Genomic DNA, 23,231 nt, shown 5'->3' with positions numbered 1-23,231 from the left:
CATGGGCAGCCTTAATGTGGGCATTTCCTAAATTTTAGTGTTTGATTTTGTAACCTTAATGTTCTGTTTACATGATTTTTTTGTGTAATATTCATATTAAAGAAAAAATAATAATTTATGGGTGCTAATGTTCTCAGCCTACAGATCGTGGGAGATAAAATAAATGTAGAGCATCTTTTATAGGACACATAGCTACTCTCACAAAATCTGTCTGGGACTGGGGGCTCTTGCCTACTTCTAGCCCTCTGTAGATGTGACTCCCTATTGCTCAAAACTTCTGTGGGCCTTAAAACAATATATTTATCTATGTTGTATTATTGTTACATGATTTTTTTAAAGGCAAAAGAAATGTCTTGTGTGAAGAAGTTTCTGGCCTTGACAGTTCAGATGACATTCATGAAGTAATGGTAGGATTACATATGAACTTATTGTTTTTCTTGAAGTATATTTTTAAAAATATGTGTAGGTTAAGTTTTGATTTTTTTTGTCTCATTTAATTCACTTCCTTTTACTGTCCAGCCACAGTGGGCCAAATTCTGCCTGGATTCAATGGAGTTACACAAGGCAAAAATTTGCTTGCTGGATAGCGGAAGGAAATGCCAGCTAAAGTGCATTTACAGTAGGAAGAATTTGGCCCAGTATCAGCATGGGATGTATTTTGTGGTCCAGAAAATTGGTATGCAGTGCCCATCAAATGTATATGCAACCCCTACTGAAGTAATTTATACTGTGTTATACTGTACATCAAATTAACTATGCACTGGCCAGTCTATTACAGATGCTCCCCAACTTACGCAAGCATTCCGTTCCGGAATGCCTTGCGTAACTCGAATTTTGCGTAATTCGGAAACATATACCCGACAATTACGCAAAAAAAAAAAAAAAAACCCCAAAAAAACCTCCTATTTCTAGCTTACAGAACTTTTTCCGTAAGTGCAGTTTTGCGTAAGTCAGGTTTGTGTAATCCGGAGGGTATCTGTAATTGATAACAAAATCTGTGGTCTTGCCATTCAAGGAAGTTGCTTGTCTGATTTATTAGTTAATCATTTAACTTGTATTTACACACCACGCACGCCAACAATTTATTGCACGTACTTAATCCTATAGCATACCAAGTGAAGCCACTGGCAGTCTACGTGGCCATTACTACCTACTCATACCAAAGCTTTACCAAGTTCTTTTGGCCATCTATTATGTTGCACTTTCACTGATCATATAGTTCTGGAAGACAAGGATGACTGTCTCTACAGCAGCTCACACATGTCTCTGTGTGTTCAAGATATTAGTGACGCAACCCCGTGAACAAATGAGCAGACTAGAAAATCACCCCATGAGCCAGTCAGTCACCCAATTAAAAAAATGGGGCTTGAGCAGATGACACAAGGGCCTCCAAAGCAACTGTAATTTTTACTATTTTCTTTGGGACTGGGAGTTTCTCAAAAATATATACATATGTTCTGGAGCCTTACAATTCCATTTGTCCTGCAGGCAGAAGAGCGTATGTGCATATGCACGTCAACAAGCCCTCATTTGTTATTCAGAGGAAGTCACTTTGGAAATGCTCTAAGGAGCAGATAGAATTAAAAGGCTCTGTGACTATACATGTTCTCCCAACTAAGGGTACACCTACACTACAGGGGGGAGTCGATTTAAGATACGCAAATTCAGCTACGTAGCTGAATTCGACGTACCGCAGCCGACTTATCCCGTTGTGAGGACGGCGGCAAAATTGACTTCTGCGGCTTTCTGTCGGCGGCGCTTACTACCACCTCCGCTGGTGGAGTAAGAGCGCCGATTCGGGGATCGATTGTCGCGTCCCAATGGGACGCGATAAATCGATCCCCGAGAGGTCGATTTCTACCCGCCGATTCAGGCGGGTAGTATAGACCTAGCCTAAGTTATCACAGCTATGCTAGTGCACAGCTTCCTGGGCCCACAAAATGGAATCATGGGTATAACTTTGATATACTGCAGAAAATTAGCAGTTGATATTGGATATGTTAATAAAAGTTTCCTGGGTCTTAAATCTGTGGAATCATAATGCAGGTACTTTTTTGTGCCAGTCTAGGTTGGTAAGAAATGAAGAGACATTCTTTTTTTGGACTATAAAAAAGGATGCAATTAATTACCATAACCTACATTGTGATCAGATGCTGAATCATTATGCGAAAACTGGCTCCTTTACAACTAAAGTAAGTAGATAGTTAAAATCACTTGGCCTTTGGTATTATTCCCACAGTGCACGTGGGGAACTTTATTGGTATTAGGTTTCATGAACAGATTATACAAGGTGAAGGGTTAGTGAGTGTTAGTGGTTTTTTAAAATTTATTTTCATATAAATGTGACCAACAGTAACCGATTATAAGAAGTCAAAGCTAAAGGCTTTCCATATATGGGACCAAATTCATCCCAGGTTATTCAGCAGGATGAATTTGGTTTTCTATTGATATGTAACCACAGTGGCATGGCGGATTTTTGGAAATTCTAAAGGAACAATATCCACGTTCTCAGCTCTAAATATATGAGGCCCCAACCCTGCAATCAGATCCACATGTGCAGACCTTTGCACCATGTGAAGCCCTGTTGATATCATTGGTGTTCTATGTGGCATACAAGACTCTGTCTGTGTGGATTCTGTTGCAGAGCCCGAGTGACCTGTCTGGTTTGTTTGTTTGCTAAGTACATTGTATGATAGTGAGCGTTTCAATTGCGGATTGATTTCTGTAGGTGGTGGTGGGGAAGGGTTGAGGGAAAGCTAGTTATTGGCTACTATTTATTATTTGTTTTTGTGATCTTATGTCAAAGGCACCTAGGGCTTTTAAGCTAGGCATGGTACCATTTGTTATAGTAATATTTTTAGCATCTAAATAGATTGTTGTGCTATAATTAATGTAATTCTCAAATCTGTTTAAATTAATGAATGAAACACCAATGAAAGGCTTTACTGTTCTTTTTCGAGTTCTTCCTCATGTCCATTCCATGCTAGGTGTGTGTGCGCCACATGCACAGTTGCTGGAGATTTTTCCCTTGGTGGTATCCATTGGGCCGGTTCTAGCGCCCTCTGATGTTATACACATATGCACTGGTATAATGGGTGCCCCTGGCCCTGTGCCCTCTCAGTTCCTTCTGTGACAGTTGCTGGAATGACCCTTCTTGCTGTAGCAAGGCTTCGTTCCCTATGGTTTGGACTTTCTCTGTTCATATTTTGTATAGTTATTGTAGTTAGTATATATAGTTCTTAGTTAGAGTCAGTGTGGTGTTAGTAGCTGTCTCTGTTGTTGAGGGACTTTTTGCCCCAGGGGCTAGGCATGCTCCAGTCTCCGGGCTTCAAGCTGTGTGCCCTGTGAGGCAAGCCGATGCCAGCGAGAGACCTGCATTCTAGCCATCTAATGTGTCTGGGCAAGTCTGACATTAAAGGGAAGAGCCAGATCTGCAGGGCCTTCAGACCTCGCACGAGAAAGGATAGGGACATTCAGCTGAAGGCCATTCTTGTGGAGGAGACCCTGAGACCAGCCTCAGAGTTCAGCCCCTCTAAATCGGTGCCAAGCACCTTGAAATCCGTGCGGAGTACTCCCCTGGCACTGTGTTCTTCCCAGCACCACTCTCCATTCTTGGTGCTGATGAAAAGGCATAAGAAACAGCCACCCGAGATTGAGCAATAACAGGTCTGTGATGCCCTTAGATGTCCGGGGCTGCACGCGCGCTACACTGACTGGCTCAGCATGTGTCTACCCTACGCCGACACATGCGGGTAACCCGTTGAACCCCATTCGTGATGGGGATCGGGGATTGCAATTAACTTCTTAGAGGGACAAGTGGCGTTCAGTCACCCGAGATTGAGCAATAACAGTGCACTGAGGGGGCATTCTCTGGTACAGAATAGGGACAAGCAGGGAGTGCCTAGCTCAGTGAGACCCATATCGGGCCACTCATCCTCCCCTGAGCCTCTGATTGCACTGCTGACTCTGCCTAGAGAGCTGGGTCCGATACAGAAATCACCACTGACTCCCCAGAGCAGCCATCGGGTCAGGTGTCTGCTGGCCTCTTTGAACCCCAGAGGCTTTCCAGGGGACAAAAGACCTGCTGTCCCTCCTGATCCCACTGATCCCTCAAGTCCCCTCATCAGCCAACGTGACTGGGAACAGAAGGGAACAAGGTGCGCTGAGTTCCACTATGGCACCGAGCACTGCAGTGCCGTCCAGGGGCAAGCCCTCCATGGTCCCGATGCAGTGGTCCCCAGCCCGCCACTGGTCCCCAGTTCCCCGGTATCGCAGAAGCAGATACTGCACCGCAATGGTGTTCAGGGGAAGAATTCTCTTCGGAGTCAAAAGGGGAATCCTTTGCTCCATCAAAAACCTAATGGTACCCAGCCTACACACCAGACTACGGTACCGGCCCTTCTGCCAGCGCCTGGGCGATGTGTGGCAGTACTGGTGTCCTTGGGGGTTTCCCCCATCACCTGCCCCCCCCCTTACCATTGCTCATACTCAGCGGTGTCAGAAAGGCGAGCTACTGTCTCTTCCCATCCCATCTGGTACTGACCCCAGTGCCCATATCCAGGAAATGGCCCAAAGGACCTGGTGGAAATAGAGGAGGAGGAGGGAGACCCATCTCTGGCTCAGGCCTTCTCCTTGTCATCCCCGGACAAGGCAGTCATAGGCCCTAGTAACCCGCTCCCTCAGGATGACTCCAGGGCCCACCAAGAGCTTCTGAAAAGGGTAACTGCGAACTTGGGCTTGGAAGTTGAGGAGTTTAAGGAGTCAGCACACAGCCTAATCAACATCTTGGCTGCAGCTCCTCCCTTCAGAGTGGCCTTGCCTGTTAACGAAGTGGTGATGGGTCTCGGCAGAACACTGTAGCAGACTCCTTCTTCTCTGCCCCCGCACATCAAAAAGGGCAGAGAAGAAATACTATGTCTCAGCCAGTGGGTTTGAGTACTTTTATTCGCACCCCTATTGTGGGGGGTCTCTGGGAATGTCAGTGATGAATGAGCGGGACAGAAATGGACAATTGAATGCTACCCCCAGAAATAAAGAGGTCAAGAGACAGGACTTGTTTGGACATAAGGTTTATTTAATGGGCAATCTCCAGTTACACATCTCCAACTAGCAGGTACTGCTGGGGAGGTACGATTTTAATCTGTGGGACTCATTGTCCAAATTTAAGAATTCCCTACTGCAATAGTCAAGGCAGGAGTTCATGGCCATCTTAGAGGAGGGCAAGACTGTGGCCAGGACCTCCCTTCAGGCGGCTCTGGATGCAGCTGACTCAGCAGCCAGGACTATGGCATTGGCAGTCATCATGAGGCGCTGTTTGTGGCTCCATTCCTCTGGCCTCCATCACGAAATTCAGCAATCCATCCAGGACCCCCTGCCTTTGAGGGCACCTCCCTGGACTCGGAACAGACAGACTCGAAGCTTCAAGGACTCAAGGGCCACTCTTCGCTCCTTGGGCCTTTACATAGTTCCAGCTTCCAGGAAGCACTTTAGGCCTCAGCAGCCCCCCCAGGTTCGTGGCGCCTTCCATGCAGGAGCCCTACAAAAGAAAAGAGAATGGTTTTAAGCAAAGCCAACCCTTCCCTCCTACCTCAGCCTCCCAGTTGGGCTCTCACAGATATCTTGGAACGGCCAGGCAGGCTTTTGAAGGTATGTCCAAGGGCAATATACCAGTCTCAACACCAGATCCACCCCCCCCCCCCTTTGTTTTTGGACCACCTGTCACCCTTCAGCCCAGGATGGTTAAATATAACATCGGACCATTGGGTACTGAGTACAGTAACAATTGCTTACACCATCCAATTTTCATCCACCTCTCCCTCCAACCCTCCACCCTCGTCTCTCTTCAGGGACCTTACTCACAAGCAGCTTCTTGTCCAGGAGGTGCAAGCCCTCCTACATGTGGGGCCATAGAGGAAGTTCCTCGAGACTTGAGAGGGAAGGGGTTTTACTCACAATAATTCTTAGACTGCCCTTGGCCTTCAGAATTACCACTCATCCTGGACCTGCATCGTCTCTACAAATATCTCAAGAAACAGAGGTTCCACCTGCCCTCCCTGGCCTCCATCATTCCCTCCCGGGATCCAGGAGACTGGTATGCCTCCCTCAACTTAAAGAACGCTTATTTCCACATCTCTGTCTTCCATGGGAACAGAAGATTTCTCAGGTTTATAGTGGGTCTACTACCAATTCACCGCTCTTCTCTTCGCCCTGTTGGCAGCCTCACGGGTCTTCACGAACTCCATGGTGGTGGTAGCAGCCTTCCTCAGGCATCAAAGCATACAAGTCTATCCATACCTCGACGACTGGCTGATCAAGGGTCAGTTGCAGGCTTAGGTACAGCACAGCATCAGTACAGTCTGGGCCACCTTCCAGGTCCTGGGTCTGTTGATAAACAAGCAGAAGTCAACCCTTCTGGTTCAGAGAATACTATTTATCGGGGCAGTGCTTGACTTGACCCAGGCCAAAGCCTCCCTACCAGAAGCCCGATTCCAAGCTATGTCGGACCTGATTTTGAAAGTCACGATCCACCCAATAATGATTGTTCGGATCTGCCTCAAACTATTGTGACACATGGTGGCATGTACCTACGTGGTGCAGTACACAAGGCTGTGCCTCAAGCCCCTCCAGATGTGGCTGCCGTCAGTCTATTCCCCAAGTAGACACCACCTGGACTCAATACTCAGGATTCTGTCTCTGGTCCTCACTTTGCTGACCTGGTGGAGAGACCCAGAATCCATAATTGAAGGGATACCCCTTGCTGACCCTCAGCCATTGATAACCCTAGTCTCGGACACATCAGGCCTGGGGTGGGGAGCCCACCACAGCAATCTCAGGACCCAGGACCTCTGGTCCCAGGAAGAACTCTCCCTGCATATAAATGTCAGGGAACTCAGGGCAGTATGCTTGGCTTGCCAGGTGTTCCTTCCCCAGATCTTAAGCAAAGTGGTGCAGGTCCTGATGGACAATAATGCATCAATGTTTTACATCAGAGGTGGGCAAACTATGGCCTGCGGGCCACATCCAGCCCGTGGGACCGTTCTCCCTGGCCTCTGAGCTCCTGGCCCAGGAGGCTAGCTGCTAGCCCCTTCCCTGCTGTTCCCCCTCCTCCGCAGCCTCAGCTCACTGCGCCACCAGCACAATACTCTGGGTGGTGGGGCGGCAAGCTCCTGGAGCAGTGCAGCTGCAGAGCCCGGCCTGACCCGGTGCGTGTGGCTCCAGCCGGGCGGCGTGGCTGCCTATCATGGTGCAGCTGTGCCGCCAGCCACCGGTGCTCCAGGCAGCGCGGTAAGGGGGCAGGGAGCAGGGGAGAGGGGTTGGATAGAAGGCAGGGGAGTTCGGGGGTGGTCAGGGGCCAGGGGCGTGGATAGGGGTCGGGGCGGTCAGAGGGCAGGGAACAGGGGGGTTGAATAGGGGCAGGGGTCCTGGGGGTGGTCAGGGAGAAGGGGTGGTTGGATGGGGCAGAGGTCCCGGAGGGTGGGGAGGAGGCAGTCAGGAAGGAGAAGAGGGGTTGGATAGGACAACAGGAGGCAGTAAGGGGTGGGGGCTCCGGGGGTGGTCAGGGAGCAGGGGGGGTGGATGGGGCAGGGGTCCCGGGGGACAGTCAAGAATGAGAGGAGGGGTTGGATGGGGTGGCTGGGGGCTGTCAGGGGTGGGGGTTCCGGGGGCAGTCAGGGGACAAGGAGAAGGGATGGTTGGATGGGGTAGGGGTCCTGTGGGGGGGGCAGTCAGGAAGGAGATGGGGTGTTGGATGGGGCGTGGTGGGCAGTTAGGGGTGGGGGGAAGTTAGGGGTGGCAGGTCTGGGGGCAGTCAGGGAGAAGGGGTGGTTGGATGGGGCAGGAGTCCCTGGGGGGGCAGTCAGGAAGGAGGGGGGGTTGGATGGGGCGGCGGGGGGCAGTTACGGGCAGGGAGTCCGGGGTTGGTCAGGGGACAGGGAGCAGGGGGGGTGGATGGGGCAGGGGTCCATGGGGGGGCTGTCAGGGAACAGGGGGGGTTGGATGGGGCAGGAGGCCGTCAGGGGCGAGAAGCAGGGGAGGTCGGATGGGGGCAGGGGCCGGGCCACGCCTGCCTGTTTGGGGTGTCACAGCCTCCCCTAACCGGCCCTCCAATTCTGAAACCTGATGCGGCCCTCAGGCCAAAAAGTTTGCCCGCCCTGTTTTACATCAGCAAGCAGGGAGAGGCTCAGTCTACAGCCCTGTGCCAGGAGAACCTCCAGCTGTGGAACTTCTGCATGAAACACACCATTCACCTCAAGGCATCATCTCCTGGGAGCCTGAAATGCACTGGCAGATTGCCTCAGCAGATCCTTTTCCTCTCGCCACAAGTGGTCTCTTTACTCAGTCGTCAGTGTCATCTCCCCAGGGGGACCTGTTCACCGCCAGACAGAACAGGAAATACCATCAGTTCTGTTCGCTGCGCAGGCACAGCATGGGCTCCCTCTCCATTGCCTTCCTGCTCTTGTGAGCAGACCACCTACTGTACGCCTTCCCACCAATTCTCTTGGTTGACAAGATCCTCCTAAAAATCAAACAGGACAAGGTGAGGGTTTTCCTGATAGTACCAGCATGGCCACGCCGGCATTGGTTTGGCATATTTCTGGACCTCTCAGTGGTTGTTCCGCTCATGCTTCCACTCCACCCAGACTTGATTTCACAAGACCACGGCCAGTTGTTTCACCTGAACCTCACCTCTCTGCACCTGACTGCATGGTTGCTGTACAGCTGAATACTGAAGAGCAAGCCTGCTCGGTCAGGTTCAACAGGTCTTGCTAGGTAGTAGAAAGCTTCCCACCAGGGCAACCTACCCGGCCAAGTGGAAACATTTCACATGTTGGGCCTCTGAACGGAATCTGTCTCCATTCGAATCTTCTCTGCAGTCTGTCTTGAACTATCTGCTCCACCTAAATCATCAGGGTCTGGGTTTCTCATCTATTAAGGTTCACTTGGCACCCATCTTAGTCTTCCACGCTCCAGTACAGGGCAGATCAATGTTCTCCCATTAGATGACAGTCAGGTTTCTCAAGGGTCTCTAGGGTTGGGAATCATCAAGAAAGGGATAGATAATAAGACAGAAAATATCATATTGCCTCTATATAAATCCATGGTACGCCCACACCTTGAATACTGTGTGCAGATATGGTCGCTCCATCTCAAAAAAGATATATTGGAATTGGAAAAGGTTCAGAAAAGGGCAACAAAAATGATTAGGGGTATAGAACGGCTTCCATATGAGGAGAGATTAATAAGACTGGGATTTTTCAGCTTAGAAAAGAGGCGACTAAGGGGGGATATGATAGAGGTTTATAAAATTATGACTGGTATAGAGAAAGTAAATAAGGAAGTGTTATTTACTCCTTCTCATAATACAAGAACAAGGGGCCACCATATGAAATTAATAGGTAGCAGATTTAAAACAAACACAAGAAAGTATTTTTTTACGGAATGCACTGTCAACCTCTGGAACTCCTTGCCAGAGGGTGTTGTGAAGGCCAATACTATAACGGAGTTCAAAAGGGAGCTAGATAGATTCATGGAAGATCAATGGCTATTAGGCAGGATGGGCAGGAATGGTTCCTAGCCTCTGTTTGCCAGAAGCTGGGATTGGGTGACAAGGCATGGATCACTTGATGATAACCTGTCTGTTCATTCCCTTTGGGGCACCTACCATTGGCTACTGTCAGAGGACAAGATACTGGGCTTGATGGACCTTTGGTCTGACCCAAATGGTCTGATGACCGTTCTTATGTTCTTATGTTCTCAAAAGACTCTACCCTCAGGTTGGCGAACTAGTCCCCCGACAGGAATTAAACTTGGTCCTGTCAAAGTTCATGGGGCCTCCCTTTGAGCAGTTAGTATCTTGTTCTTTACTGCTTCTCTTTTGGAAGGTCACCTTCCTTGTGGTGATCACCTTGGCCAGAAGGGTCTCTCAGATCAAAGCCCTTATGTCAGAACCCTTTATACAATGTTCTTCAAGGACAAGGTCCAGCTGTGCCCCCATCTGGCCTTTCTACCAAAGGTGGTTCGCAATTCCACAGCAACCAGGATATTTTTCTACCTGTCTTCTTCCCAAAACCTCACAAGAATGCTGAGGAATGTTGGCTTCATATGTTGGATGTTAGGCAGGCGCTCGCCTTTTATATTGAGAGAACTAAGCCCTTCCGCAAGTCCATGCAACTCTTTGTAGCAGTAGCGGAAAGGATGAAAGGGCTACCAATATCATCCCAAAGAATCTTATCCTGGATAACCACCTGTATCTGAGCTTGCTACAAGCAGCGAAGGTTCTGCCTCCGGCTATTGTGACCACTCATTCCACAAGAGCCCAGACTTCTCAGCAGTATTCCTTGCAGTTATCGATTCAGGACATCTGCAGGGCTGCAACTTGGTTGTCGGTGCATACCTTCCCATCCCACTACGCCATCATCCAACAGGCTCGAGATGATGCCGGTTTCAGAAGAGCCGTGTTACAGTCAGCACGCCCATGAACTCCGAGCCCACTTCCGAAAGTACTGCTTGTGAGTCACCTAGCATGGAATGGAGATGAGCAAGCACTCGAAGTAGAAAAAACAGTTGTTCTTTGAGATGTGTTGTTCATGTCCATTCCATGACCCACCCTCCTACCCCTCTGTTGGAGTTACCAGCGAGAAGGAACTCAGAGGGTGCGGGGCTGGCAGCACCCCGTATCATAGAATCATAGATTATAGGACTGGAAGGGACCTCGAGAGGTCATCGAGTCCAGTCCCCTGCCCGCATGGCAGGACCAAATACTGTCTAGACCATCCCTGATAGACATTTATCTAACCTACTCTTAAATATCTCCAGAGACGGAGATTCCACAACCTCCCTAGGCAATTTGTTCCAGTGTTTAACCACCCTGACAGTTAGGAACTTTTTCCTAATGTCCAACCTAGACCTCCCTTGCTGCAGTTTAAACCCATTGTTTCTGGTTCTATCCTTAGAGGCTAAGGTGAACAAGTTCTCTCCCTCCTCCTCATGACACCCTTTTAGATACCTGAAAACTGCTATCATGTCCCCTCTCAGTCTTCTCTTCTCCAAACTAAACAAACCCAGTTCTTTCAGCCTTCCTTCATAGGTCATGTTCTCAAGACCTTTAATCATTCTTGTTGCTCTTCTTTGGACCCTTTCCAATTTCTCCACATCTTTTTTAAAATGCGGCGCCCAGAACTGGACACAATACTCCAGCTGAGGCCTAACCAGAGCAGAGTAGAGCGGAAGAATGACTTCTCGTGTCTTGCTCACAACACACCTGTTAATGCATCCCAGAATCATGTTTGCTTTTTTTGCAACAGCATCACACTGTTGACTCATATTTAGCTTGTGGTCCACTATAACCCCTAGATCCCTTTCTGCCGTACTCCTTCCTAGACAGTCTTTTCCCATTCTGTATGTGTGAAATTGATTTTTCCTTCCTAAGTGGAGCACTTTGCATTTGTCTTTGTTAAACTTCATCCTGTTTAACTCAGACCATTTCTCCAGTTTGTCCAGATCATTTTGAATTATGACCCTGTCCTCCAAAGTAGTTGCAATCCCTCCCAGTTTGGTATCATCCGCAAACTTAATAAGCGTACTTTCTATGCCAATATCTAAGTCGTTGATGAAGATATTGAACAGAGCCGGTCCCAAAACAGATCCCTGCGGAACCCCACTCGTTATGCCTTTCCAGCAGGATTGGGAACCATTAATAACAACTCTCTGAGTACGGTTATCCAGCCAGTTATGCACCCACCTTATAGTAGCCCCATCTAATTTGTATTTGCCTAGTTTATCGATAAGAATATCATGCGAGACCGTATCAAATGCCTTACTAAAGTCTAGGTATACCACATCCACCGCTTCACCCTTATCCACAAGGCTCGTTATTCTATCAAAGAAAGCTATCAGATTGGTTTGACACGATTTGTTCTTCACAAATCCATGCTGGCTGTTCCCTATCACCTTACCACCTTCCAAGTGTTTGCAGATGATTTCCTTAATTACTTGCTCCATTATCTTCCCTGGCACAGAAGTTAAACTAACTGGTCTGTAGTTACCTGGGTTGTTTTTATTTCCCTTTTTATAGATGGGCACTATATTTGCGCTTTTCCAGTCTTCTGGAATCTCTCCCGTCTCCCATGACTTTCCAAAGATAATAGCTAGAGGCTCAGATACCTCCTCTATTAGCTCCTTGAGTATTCTAGGATGCATTTCATCAGGCCCGGGTGACTTGCAGGCATCTAACTTTTCTAAGTGATTTTTAACTTGTTCTTTTTTTATTTTATCCGCTAAACCTACCCCCTTCCCATTAGCATTCACTATGTTAGGCATTGCTTCAGACTTCTCGGTGAAGACCGAAACAAAGAAGTCATTAAGCATCTCTGCCATTTCCAAGTTTCCTGTTACTGTTTCTCCCTCTTCACTAAGCAGTGGGCCTACCCTGTCTTTGGTCTTCCTCTTGCTTCTAATGTATTGATAAAAAGTCTTCTTGTTTCCTTTTATTCCCGTAGCTAGTTTGAGCTCATTTTGTGCCTTTGCCTTTCTAATCTTGCCCCTGCATTCCTGTGTTGTTTGCCTATATTCATCCTTTGTAATCTGTCCTAGTTTCCATTTTTTATATGACTCCTTTTTATTTTTTAGATCGTGCAAGATCTCGTGGTTAAGCCAAGGTGGTCTTTTGCCACATTTTCTATCTTTCCTAACCAGCGGAATAGCTTGCTTTTGGGCCCTTAATAGTGTCCCTTTGAAAAACTGCCAACTCTCCTCAGTTGTTTTTCCCCTCAGTCTTGATTCCCATGGGACCTTACCTATCAGCTCTCTGAGCTTCCCAAAATCTGCCTTCCTGAAATCCATTGTCTCTATTTTGCTGTTCTCCCTTCTACCCTTCGTTAGAATTGCAAACTCTATGATTTCATGATCACTTTCACCCAGGCTGCCTTCTACTTTCACATTCTCAACGAGTTCCTCCCTATTTGTTAAAATCAAGTCTAGAACAGCTTCCCCCCTAGTAGCTTTTTCAACCTTCTGAAATAAAAAGTTGTCTCCAATGCAGTCCAAGAATTTGTTGGATAGTCTGTGCCCCGCTGTGTTATTTTCCCAACATATATCCGGATAGTTGAAGTCCCCCATCACCACCAAATCTTGGGCTTTGGATGATTTTGTTAGTTGCTTGAAAAAAGCCTCATCCACCTCTTCCACCTGGTTAGGTGGCCTGTAGTAGACTCCTAGCATGACATCTCCCTTGTTTTTTGCCCCTTTAAGCCTAACCCAGAGACTCTCAACACTTCCGTCTCCTATGTCCATCTCTACCTCAGTCCAAGTGTGTACATTTTTAATATATAAGGCAACACCTCCTCCCTTTTTCCCCTGTCTATCCTTCCTGAGCAAGCTGTACCCATCCACACCAACATTCCAATCATGTGTATTATCCCCCCAAGTTTCAGTGATGCCAACAATGTCATAGTTGTATTTATTTATTAGCACTTCCAGTTCTTCCTGCTTATTCCCCATACTTCTCGCATTTGTATATAGGCATCTAAGATACTGGTTTGATCTTTCCTCCCAGTTTTGTCCTGACTCTCCTTTCTCTCTGCCAGTATAGCCCACACTCCCTCTTGTTTCCGACCCATCTCCCGGGTCTCCATGTTCCCCACTTACCTGTGGGCTTTGCTCACCTGTCCCCGTCGAACCTAGTTTAAAGCCCTCCTCACTAGGTTAGCCAGTCTGTGTCCGAATAGGGCCTTTCCTCTCCTTGAAAGGTGAACGCCATCTCTGCCTAGCAGTCCTTCCTCAAATAGCATCCCGTGGTCTAGGAAGCCAAAGCCCTCCTGGCGACACCATCTTCGCAGCCAGGCATTCACCTCCATGATGCATCTGTCTCTGCCCGGGCCCCTACCTTTGACAGGAAGAATTGAAGAGAATACCACCTGCGCTCCAAACTCCTTCACCCGTACTCCCAGAGCCCTGTAGTCACTCTTGATCCGCTCAGTGTCACACCGCGCAGTATCATTTGTGCCCACATGGATGAGTAGCATGGGGTAGTAGTCAGAGGGCCGGATAATCCTCGACAATGCCTCCGTAACGTCTCGGATACGGGCCCCCGGCAGGCAGCATACCTCCCGAGATGAAATGTCAGGGCGACAGATGGGCGCCTCCGTCCCCCTCAGCAGAGAGTCTCCGACCACCACTACCCTACGTTTCCTATTCGCAGTGGTGGAAGCAGACCTCCCAGCCTTAGGGGTACGAGGCTTCTCCTCCTTTACTGTAGGGAGTGATTCCTTCTTTCCTGTATCGAGAAGAGCATAACGGTTACCTATAACCACGGCAGGAGGGTTCGGAGCAAGGGTGGAGCACTGCCTGCTGCCAGAAGTAACCAGCTGCCAGTGTCCACCCTGAGCCATCTCCTCCTCCACCAGTGGTGTATCAGCAGTCCTGTGTACTGGGACAGCTACCTCAGCTGTCTCCACATGGACACTGTTGAGGAATTGCTCGTGGATACGGATGCTCCTCAACCTAGCCACCTCCTCCTGTAGCTCTCCCACCTGCTGCCTGAGAGATTCCACCAGCAGGCACCTCTCACATTGGATGGTCCCCCCAGCCTGGATATCAGTAAGTGGAAATTGCAAGTTACAGTCTTTGCAAAACCACACCAGGATCTGGGTAGAGGCATCCATGCTTAGGCACTCTATCTGGCTACAGGCACAGGTGGAGGAGACAGCAGCAGTGCTGGCACAGGTGTTGCGGGTCTTCCTAACCATCGTAAGCCTCCCTCTGTCAAACTCCCGTCTGCAGCCCCCTGTCAGCTGAAAGGGTTGTTTAAGCAAAAAGTTATGAATGTAGTTGCTTTATAGGTATTAAGGGGAATCAAGAGAAAACAGATGGAACTGGCAAGGGACCCTCGCCCCCTTCCTAACTCCCTTGTGAAACTCCCTGTTAGCAGCCCCTGTTCGCAAAGCTCCCTGGTCGCTTGTGCGCTGCTTTATAAAGCCCTGGCCTGTATGAATGCCCCGCCCACTGATGAAGGCTCAGCCACTTACCAGAGGCTTCTAGCTTTCAAACCTTCCAACTGCCAGCCACAGCACACGGTCCTTCAAACAACCAAAACAAACAAACAGACTGACAAACACAAGCGCATATACTATACTAGCATATACTATACGCGTATACTAGCGCATATATGCACAATTCCAGAGAGCGCTAAAGTGGGCCCAACGGATACCACTGAGGGAAAAATCTTCCTCAAGTGTGCATGCGGCGCACACACACCTAACGTGGAATGGACATGAGCAACACATCTCAAAGAACAACAGTTATGGAAGGTTAGTAACCATTTTTTCCCTCACCAATTTTGTTGTGTCTTACAAAAACAAAGGAACTGAATATGTGCAACAAGGTCTAAGGTCTTTATTTAGAATTGGTTTCAGAATTCAAGGTCAAATTTACCATTCCCTGTGTTGCACCCTGACAAAGGGTGATCTCCTAAGTATTGCAGGTGAATGGGTGACAATTGCACTACCCAGCAAAGAGCTGTTCATGTGGCAATAGCAGGGGAAGAAAGAGGATAGATAGGGAGAGGGAGATATCCAGAGGTTAGCTATAATTTTTAAAAGTCCTAACTGGCTTGGGACTTGGTTACTTGAGAGACATCTTCCCACCCCGTGCCATACTGCTACACATACAACCAGCAAAGATGCTAGAGCTTGAGCTCCCTTTTTCTCTGAGGGTAGGTTGGTGGGGGGGGAGGGGGGGAGATGTCCTCCATAAAGGTCCCTCAGCTCTGGAACTTGCCTCCTTCGTCTATCAGAGCTCAGATCTGTTGACCTTCCTGTCAGGCAGGAAAGCTTGCTTTTCCTTCCAGGTATTTAGGCTCCAGTTCAGCAAGATACTTAAACACGTGCTTAAGTCCAACTCCATTAAGGAAAGCACTTAAGTATGTGCTTAAATTTTAAGCAGATGCTTAAATACCATTAAAGTCAATGGGACATAAGTGCTTGCTTAACATTAACCAAGCACTTAAGTGCTTTCCTGATTAGGAATGGTTTGCTGGGCCTCAGGGAGGGGCTCAGTCCCTGCGAGGGCGGCAGTCAGGCAGCCTTCTGCGGCTTGCCTGCGGGAGGTCCGCCAGTCCCGCGGATTCGGTGGCATTTCGGCGGCGGGTATGCCGAATCTGCGGGACCAGCAGACCTCCCGCAGGCATGCCGACGAATCCGCGGGACCGGGGACCTCCCACAGGCATGCCGCCAAAGGCAGCCTGCCTGCCGTGCTTGGGGCGGCAAAAAAGCTAGAGCCGCCCCTGTCTGTAATGGAGTGAGCAACCTATTATTTGTTATGTTGAAGAATGATGTGTGGTTGCAAATGTTAATTGCAATGCAGGATGGGCACCTGTTAAGAAATTACGTCCCTTTATAAACAGAAGGAATAAATACACAATTTTCAATAGAGGTCAAGACAGTGCTATCTGTCCTCTTTATCAGTGTACCAGGGAAAATGCCAAACCATCATCTGATCTCTTCCTTACTCTCTTTAAGATTGGACTTTGTTTGAATCTGAGAAATTTGCCATGGTATGTTCCAGCAAATCCAAATACCTTTTTCCCCCGCTGCTATGGTATTTGCATGGATGATGAGAAACATGATTTTATAGGTAAGTCATTTGAGTAGCTTCTATGTTCAATCGCAGGCATTTCTCTATACTGATAACTTGATCTTGAAAGCAAAGGTCTAAGCAGTGTGGCCTGGATCCAGCAAAGCACTTAAGCACACTCTACTTTAAACATGTCAGGAGTCCAGATGAAGTCACTAGGACAACTCACATGCTTCAAGTTCAAACTTGTGCTTGTGTTTTGCTGGATCAGAGCTAGAATACTCACTACCTGGCATCCATACAGAGCCAAATTCTGCCCTCAGATTACTCCCACTCAGGTCCCAAAGAGCCCCACAGCTTCTCTGAGTGAAACATCTTTGCAGAATAGTTTTAGTTCATACATGTTTTCAAATTAAGGGCTAGTGTCATGCACTAACTTGCCCATGTGGACCCTGCTGGCATGTTCCTTAGTGTATATTAATGGTGGTACTGTTTGAGAAAGGACTACACTAAATGCGCACTAGGGAACTTTTAGTGCACTTCAGCAGTGGCCACACAGGTGAGTTAGTGTACAGCACCCTAGTGTGCACTAGAATTTACACCAGGGGTCGGCAATCTACGGCACACGTGCCGATTTTGCCTGGCACACGGCTGTCAGCCAGGGTCCTGGCAACCGGCCCCGCTCAGCCTGCTGCCGGCTGAGTGAACGGAACCCCAGGCCAGCAGGAGGCTGAGCGGGGCCAGCGGCCGGGACCCTAGACCGGCAGCAGGTGCGCCCTCCGGCTCCCCCCTCACTGCGCTCGGGTTCTGCGGCTCCCGGAAGTGTGAGCCGCCGCAGCTGCCGCTCCCGGAGCTCCCCCCTCCCGCTGCCTCAGCACTCTGCGGGGGAGGGGCTGTGCCCGCGGCAGCCCAGCAGCATGTTTTGCCTCCACGTGGAGCCTGCGTCTGACTGGCATGGGCATGGTAAGGGGAGTCCCGGGGGGCAGTCAGGGAGCAGGGAGAGGGTTGGATGGGTCAGGAGTTCTGGGAGTCCTGTCAGGGGGCAGGGAGTGGTTGGATGGGGCGTGGGAGTCCCGGGGGTCTGTCTGGGGGCGGGGGTGTGGATAAGGGGTGGGACAGTCAGCGGACAGGTAGGGGGTAGGGTGCTAGGGTGCGGGGGTCTCAGGAGGGGGCAGTCGGGACAAGGAACAGGGAGGCTTAGGTAGGGGGTGGGGTTCTGGGGGAGAGTTAGGGACAGGGGTCCCAGGAGGGGGCAGTTAGGGGACAAGGAGCGGGGGGATTGTGATTTGTGAGGGGGGCAGTCAGGGGGTGGGAAGTGGGAGGGAGTGGATGGGGCAGGCCTAGGGCGGGGCTCTCCCCCCCGTCCTCTTTTTTGATTGTTGAAATATGGTAACCCTAGGGGAGCGGGGGGCGCATGGGGGCTGGTGCTCGCATGCATCCGCTGCAGCCTGCAGGAGCCCCCGGGGGGGTGCCAGACCGCAGCGTGGGCAGGAGAGGCGGGGGGCGCGGCTAATCCCCACTAGCGGTGCTGCCGCCTTTGCAGGGCTGCTGCCCCCCTGCACTGCGCCGGCTCCTCCATGGCTGGGGCTCGCTGCCGCTGTAAGCAGGATGCTCTGGTTCTCTGGTGCCTCCGGAAGGCGGCTCCTTCCTGCCGAGCTGCTGCAGTGGCCCAAGCCTGGCAAAGCCAGTGAGTGACTCAGGATGGGGGCCACCAGGGTGGGGTGGGGAGGGCTTGTGGGCAGGGCTGGCTCCAGGCACCAGCCCACCAAGCATGTGCTTGGGGCAGCACCTGGAGGGGGGCGGCGCAGCGCTCCAGCCCAAGAGCGGGGCCGCGACTGGGCTCACCGCCCTCCCCGCGGCGCTCTGGCCGCCGGGGAGAGCGAAGCCGCAGCGGGCTCTCCGCCCTTCTCCCAGTGCTCTGGCCGCCGGGGAGAGCGGAGCCCCGGCCGGGCTCTCCGCCCTCCCCCCAGCGCTCTGGCCGCCGGGGAGAGCGGAGCCGCGGCCGGGCTCAGCGCCCTCCCGTGTCACGCTCCCTTGTCTGGGGCGGCAAAAAAGCCAGAGCCAGCCCTGCTTGCGGGGGGGCTGTGCACCCTCCAGGGGAGTTCAGGGGGTGGGGAGGGAACCTGGTCTGGGGAGTAGCCCCTGAGCATAGCTGGCCCCTGGGCAGGCTGGCCCCTGGGGTCTATAAAGGCTCATTGGGATTTGCCCCTCAATGAACCGATGTGCACGGGGGGGGTCGCAAGGTAGAAGTTTCGCCGAAGGCGCAAAATATCCTTGCACTGGCCCTGCCCCAGGGGGTGCGTGCACCCGAGGTTAAGAACCACTGCACTAAACTGATAAGATCTGCATTTTAATTTAATTTTAAATGAAGCTTCTTAAACATTTAAAAAAACTTGTTTACTTTACATACAACAATAGTTTATAGACTTATAGAGAGAGACCTTCTAAAAACATTAAAATGTATTACTGGTACGCGAAACCTTAAATTAGAGTGAATAAATGAAGACTCGGCTCACCACTTCTGAAAGGTTGCCGACCCCTGATTTACACCCTTGGAGTGCAGACTAAATCACAGTGTAGACAAGCCTTTTGTTTGAAAATATGCATGAACTAAAACTACTCTGCTCCCAGTTACACTGGTGTAAATGCAGTATAGCTGCATTATTCGATAATAGGAGGAACGCAAGGTTGTTTACCCTAAGGTAGATCATTTATTTTCTAAATCTTTATTTTTTCTGAATTTCTCAGAAACTTAAAGTAGATCAATTAATCATTCTTCTGTCAGATTCTAGCAATTAAGGCATAATTTTCATAGCTGAGGAGTTCTGCCCGAAAGCAATTTTTAAACCTTCCTGGTGCATGAAAGAAGAGGATTAATTAAATAATTTCTTAGTTGCTTTTTAAATTGAGCTTCTGTCAATGAAGTTCAAACTAATTTATTGCCTAAATCTAATACTGCTAGAATTTTTTTAAAGTCTTTTAGAGATGTGTGGGTTAGTGACAGGTCAAGTTTATGAGCTGTTTGTTTGAAAACAGGAAACTATCTACTGTTTTGTGAAGGTTCATCATTCTTATTTCACTCCACTGAAAATTTTATGTTGCATGACTGCAATACAAATTGAAAACAAAGTGTCTACAAATTTTCAAGGCATCAGAAACACCCTGCAGGCATTATAAACTGCTCTTGAGAGCCAAATATTTCAAGCGTCATAAATAAGTGATGTAACAAAAATTGTATTTTCAGTTAATGCTACAAAGTAAATTTAAAGTAGTAGTATATTACAGAGTGATCTAAAAGGGATCTCGATATTTGACTATGACTATGGAATGTACAGTGCAGCTGGGAGGAAGTGAAAGGGTTTAAAGGTGGTTCTTGTGCTCCCCACTTTGTGATGCCAGTCAAGTGCCTGGCCTGAAGGCTGCTTTATTATATTTGCTACCAATTGCCCAAAGTGACTGGTAAAACAGTTGGTGTTCATGAAATCCTTGGCCATACCGAACCACAGCTGTGTACCTCCAGAGGATTCCTATATGGTGGGGTGATCTAAGGGCAGACATTTTGGATTGAAGTCGGCCCTGCATTGGTGGTGCAGTATAAAATGGTCGCAGTGCATGGAAGAATCTGAGTTAGGATGTGCATATGACCTGTTCTTTTTACGGAAAATAATTTCGGTCTGGAGTAATGAGTCATTTCATTGAATGTATTACTTCAAAGGCAAATTTCCCGCTCTGTTAATTTTTAATGCCAAGCCTCTTAAAATAGATGACATTATACAATACACCGTAGAAAGAACAGTAAATGTATGTATTTGTGCATATATTTTGTATATGGAAATATGTAAAACCACAAATTATCAAGAACGCTTTTTAGTGAGTTTTCAGACTTTCAAGATGCATTTTAAAATATGAGTCTACCATCTTTTAATGAGCTATTTAAGATGGACGAATGTTGATACTGCGATGGACAAACTTCATAAGATTTTGATGTGTGGTTTGGTTCAGTTCAGATAAAATCCACAAAATCTAGGTGTTGGTGAAAATTTATCTGAACTTTCCAAGCCCTGCCCACACAAACCACATTCTTCAGTAGACACACAGTCCCCAGCCAACCACTGGTCCGGACTTTCCTTTGCCTCGTTATAGGTTGTCTTTGTTGAAGAGGTCTGACAGTCTTCTACTCTGTCTTCTCTTTACATGGCAAACAGGCAGTAGACTACTTTCAGGTTTATTAAGGGGAATAGCCAGTCTCATTATTTGTTTTTGAAGGGACTGCAACTTGGTTCTTTCACTGCTGTGGGGTATTCTGGGACAATGCAGCTATTTTGTTGTTCCCTGGGATTTCATCAGGGTCAGTCAGGTTTCCTGCTAGATCCTCTGTTTGAGGGCTGACCAAGTGGCCTGCTGCCCCCTCAAATTCCTGGTATTGACAATCTTCTGTGGGCTGGCAGCTTGACAAAACCCATCCTATTTTTCTTAAGTAGGACCCAGAAATGTTTTGCTGGTTGCATGTTGCTGTCTCTTTCAACTCTATAGTGCTGTGTGATGGGGACACTTTATAGTCCAATAAATGATAGAATTAGGATTTCTAAATAGCACATTGCACACTGTGGATCCAGCTGTGATGGGTTCCTCCCGGGGTGCCACCTGGAACGGGGGTACCACTGAGCCTCCTGACCCACCAGCCTGGGCTCCCTCTCACACTGTACTGTTGTGACAAACTGCAAAGCCCTTCAGCCTGCATTTTCACCAGCATTCACACAGGTAGGGACACACCCAGCTGCAGTTACACAGAGGCTCTCAAATTACCAGCTTCCCAGCCTCGGACCCCAGAGCAGTACTGTTCTGCCCTGGTCAAATCTGGCCAGTCAGCCTCTTCCTCAATGGGAAGAGAACAATGTGAAGAGAACAATGCATACTTATGACAATCAAGCAGAGATTTTCTGCAACCACTCCAGTCAAAGTTCACTGGTTTAGAGTAAAACATAAAATAAATTTATTAACTACAAAATATAGATTTTAAGTGATTGTAAGTGATAGCAAACAGATCAAAGCAGATTATCTAGCAAATAAACAAAAACGCAACCTAAGCTTGATATACTAGACAGATTGGATATGAATAGCAGATTTTCACCCAAACTGATGGTACAGGCAGACTTGTAGATTCTTCAGGCACAAGCTGCATTAGCTTTACTGCTTGGGTTTCTCAGGTCTTCATACACAGGCTAGAAATCCCTTTAGCCTGGGTCCAGCACTTCCCCCAATTCAGTGTTTGTTCCTCAGGTGTTTCCAGGAGTCTTCTTGTGTTGGGAGTGAAGCACCACAGATGATGTCACTCCCTGCCTTATATAGCTTTAGCATATGGCGGGAATCCTTGGTTTCAAAACTTGGTTCCCAGACTGGTTTGTGGAAAAATACTGACATCCGAAGATGGAGTCCAGAATCATGTGGCTTGGTCATATGTCCTTGTAGAGTCATAGCAGCTATTACTTACAGGCTGGCTTTAGCATTCTCAGGAAGGCTCACCAGGTGGGGGATAAGCTTCTTCTAAGGCCTGTTGTTTTTCCTAATGGCTCATTGTCCTGAATAGGCCCTTCCCAACCAGCTATCTAGACTGAAAACATCTTGTCTAGTGGGCGTCACCCAGGTGTAACTACATTTGAAGTACAGATACAAAAGTCAGTATTTATAACTTCAGAAACGTATACAAAAAAGATACGTGATAATCATATTAAGCAAATCATAACTTTTCCAATTACACCTCACATGACTTATCTTGCATAAAATGCATCATACTTATGCTATAATAATATCATAATAATATCACAATGAAGAATATGGGGTGAAGTGTCGCACCAGCATCAATATTCTTTCACAACATCCACATCTCAGAAAGCCACAGATAAATGTGCTGGAATCATAGAATCATAGGACTGGCAGGGACCTCAAGAGGTCATCTAGCTCAGTCCCCTGCACTCATGGCAGGACTAAGTCTTATCTAGACCATCCCTGATTGGTGTTTGTCTAACCTGCTCTTAAAAATCTCCAATGATGCGGATTCCACAGCCTCCATAAGCAATTTATTCCAGTGCTTAATCACCCTGACAGGAATTTTTTTCTAATGTCCAACCTAAACTGCCCTTGTTGCAATTTAAATCCATTGCATTTTCTCCTATCCTCAGAGGTAAACTAGAACAATCTTTTATGTACTTGAAAACTCTGATCATGTCTCCTCTCAGTCTTCTCTTCTCCAGATTAAACAAACCTAATTTTTTTCAATCTTCCTGCATAGTTCATGTTTTCTAAACCTTTAATCATTTTTGTAGCTCTTCTCTGGACTTTCTCCAACTTGTCCACTTCTTTTCTGAAATGTGGCGCACAGAACTGGGCACAGTACTCCAGTTGAGGCCTAATCAGCGTGGGGTAGAGTGGAAGAATTACTTCTCGTGTTTTGCTTACAACACTCCTGCTAATACATCCCAGAATGATCTTTGCTGTTTTTTGCAGTATGGTTACACTGTTGACTCATATTTAGCATGTGATCCACTATGATCACCAGATCCTTTTCCGCAGTACTCCTTCCTAGGCAGTCATTTCCCATTTTGTTTGTGTGCAACTGATTGTTCTTTCCTAAGTGGAGTACTTCACATTTGTCCTTATTGAAT

General features: G+C 48.2%; 1 protein-coding gene across 8 annotated transcripts in view; it reads left to right on the top strand.

Moving 5' to 3' along the window:
• The window catches only part of TTLL8 (tubulin tyrosine ligase like 8), a 60,444-nt gene that overhangs the window by 12,923 nt on the left and 24,290 nt on the right, over positions 1 to 23,231 (top strand). For 7 of the 8 annotated variants that reach the window (XM_054022005.1, XM_054022020.1, XM_054022039.1 and 4 more), the window contains 3 exons: positions 340 to 407; positions 2,064 to 2,192; positions 16,515 to 16,629. In XM_054022005.1, coding sequence (XP_053877980.1) covers positions 340 to 407; positions 2,064 to 2,192; positions 16,515 to 16,629 — 312 coding nt within the window. Of the gene's footprint in view, positions 1 to 339; positions 408 to 572; positions 677 to 2,063; positions 2,193 to 16,514; positions 16,630 to 23,231 lie in introns of those variants that run through there. The other variant, XM_054022047.1, reaches the window with a different exon arrangement.

The sequence above is a fragment of the Malaclemys terrapin genome, chromosome 1 (assembly GCF_027887155.1).
Source record: "Malaclemys terrapin pileata isolate rMalTer1 chromosome 1, rMalTer1.hap1, whole genome shotgun sequence".
NCBI classification, from domain to species: Eukaryota; Metazoa; Chordata; order Testudines; family Emydidae; genus Malaclemys; species Malaclemys terrapin.
The sequence above is the reverse complement of the archived record's forward strand: the minus strand, read 5'-3'. Positions and strand labels throughout refer to the sequence as shown.